Source organism: Otolemur garnettii, unplaced genomic scaffold (genome assembly GCF_000181295.1).
Source record: "Otolemur garnettii isolate 467f Iridium unplaced genomic scaffold, OtoGar3 scaffold00092, whole genome shotgun sequence".
NCBI lineage: Eukaryota > Metazoa > Chordata > Mammalia > Primates > Galagidae > Otolemur > Otolemur garnettii.
This window is the reverse complement of record NW_003852487.1, coordinates 6,177,796-6,179,752: the sequence shown is the minus strand read 5'-3', so window position 1 is coordinate 6,179,752 and position 1,957 is coordinate 6,177,796. Positions and strand designations below refer to the sequence as shown.

At 40.3% G+C, this 1,957-nt stretch overlaps 1 protein-coding gene across 2 annotated transcripts in view; it reads left to right on the top strand.

The window, feature by feature from the left end:
- Positions 1 to 1,957, top strand: part of BCL2L13 (BCL2 like 13) — a 104,896-nt gene that overhangs the window by 20,100 nt on the left and 82,839 nt on the right. For both annotated transcript variants that reach the window (XM_003795465.3, XM_023516548.1), the window contains exon 2: positions 525 to 693. In XM_003795465.3, the coding sequence (XP_003795513.1) occupies positions 576 to 693 (118 nt within the window). In that variant the 5' untranslated portion in view covers positions 525 to 575. The remainder of the gene's footprint in view (positions 1 to 524; positions 694 to 1,957) is intronic.

The following is a 1,957-nucleotide window of genomic DNA, read 5'->3' as shown; positions in this document are numbered from 1 at the left end:
GAGGCAGGAGACTCGCTTGAGCCCAGCAGTTGGAGGTTGCTGTGAGCGTGATGCCATGGCACTCTACCCAGGGGGATAGCTTGAGGCTCCGTCTCAAAAAAAAGAAAAAGACAGTCCTACTATGTTGTCCCTTGGTAGAGTGCTGTGGCATCGCAGCTCACAGCAACCTCAAACTCTTGGGCTTAAGTGATTCTCTTGCCTCAGGCTCCCGAGTAGCTGGGACTACAAATGCACACCAGAACACCCGGCTATTTTTTTTTTGTTGCTGTTTGTTTGTTTTGTTGTAGTTATTGTTGTTTAGCTGGCCCAGTCTGGGTTCGAACCTGTCTGCCTGGGTTTATGTGGCTGGTGCCATAACCACTGAGCTACCAGCACTGAACCCAACAGTTATATTTTTTAAGATTGTTAGAAAGAAAAGTCTGGGAAACATTTATTTTTATATTTAGTTGAATGACTGGAGTCAATGGGAAAATGTCTGGCATGTAATAAACTTCAAACTGAAAAAATACTTTCTATGTTTTTAGGTTTTACACACCTGTTAAGTAGACCTTTTTGGAGTTCTGCCAGCCAGTTCAATGGCGTCCTCTACTACTGTGCCTCTAGGATTTCACTATGAAACAAAGTATGTTGTCCTCAGCTACTTTGGACTCCTTTCTCAGGAGAAGCTGCAAGAGCATCTTTCCTCACCCCAAGGTATTCTCTTTGGCTTGTTGTGGTCATATTAGGTCATTATAAGGAGTTGATATGTAAAAGGATATGTATGTAATTTATATGTATGGTTATAAGATTAATGTTACTAAGCTTATAAAGATTAACTTCTTACCCCCATCCCTTCTCACTTACTCGTCCATTCACAGCACTACTTTTAATGCTTTTTCTTCATTGATTTTTTTTTTTTTAATTTTAATAGATTTAAGGGATGTAAGTTGAATTCTAGTATATGTATATATTGTATCATGTTGGAGTCTGGGTTTTTGGTGTACTCATCACTTGAGTACTGTACATTGTACTTTGTTGGTAATTTTTCATCCCTCACCCTCTCCTACTTTTCCCCTTTGTAAGTCTCCAATGTCCAGGCCATCATACCCCTCTGTATGCCCTTGAGTAGACATAGTTCAGTTCTCATGTATAAATGATCACATATAGCATTTACTTTTCTGTCCACTTAGGATAAATGGCCTCTAATTCCATCCAAGTTGTTGTAAAAGACATTATTTGATTCTTTCTTTTCCCTGAGTTGTACCCTATGATGTACATATACCACTTTTTTTTATCCACTCATCAATTAATGGGCACTTAGGTTAATTCTGTATTTTTGCAGTTGTGAATTGTGCTGTGATAAACATATAAATACAGGTATCTTTTTGATTTAATAATTTCTTTTCCTATTAGTAGATAACTAGTAGTGGGATTATATGATCACATAGTAGATCTACCTTTAATTCTTTGAGACCTCTCATACTAATCTCCATAGAGGTTGTACTTATTTACGTTTCCGCCCACGGTATATGAGTGTTCCTTTCTTGGCTTGGCACCTGTAGCTCAAACGGCTAAGGTGCCAGCCACATACACCAGAGGTGGTGGGTTCAAATCCAGCCCAGGCCTGCCAAACAACAGTGACAACTACAACCAAAAAATGGCTGGGCTTTGTGGCAGGCACCTGTAGTCCCAGCTCTTGGGAGGCTGAGGCAAGAGAATTGCTTAAGCCCAAGAGTTGGAGGTTGCTGTGAGCTATGATGCCACAGCATTCTACCCAGGGCGACAGCTTGAGGCTGTCTCAAAAAAAAGAAAAAAAAAAGTATTCCTTTTTCATTGCATCTATACCAGTCATTCTCAACCTGTGGGGTGAGACCCATAGGAACTGTATTAAAGGCTTGTGGCATTAGGAAGGTTGAGAACCACTGACCTATAGTAACATCTGTTGTTTTTGGACCTTTTAATAATGGCCCTTCTGGCC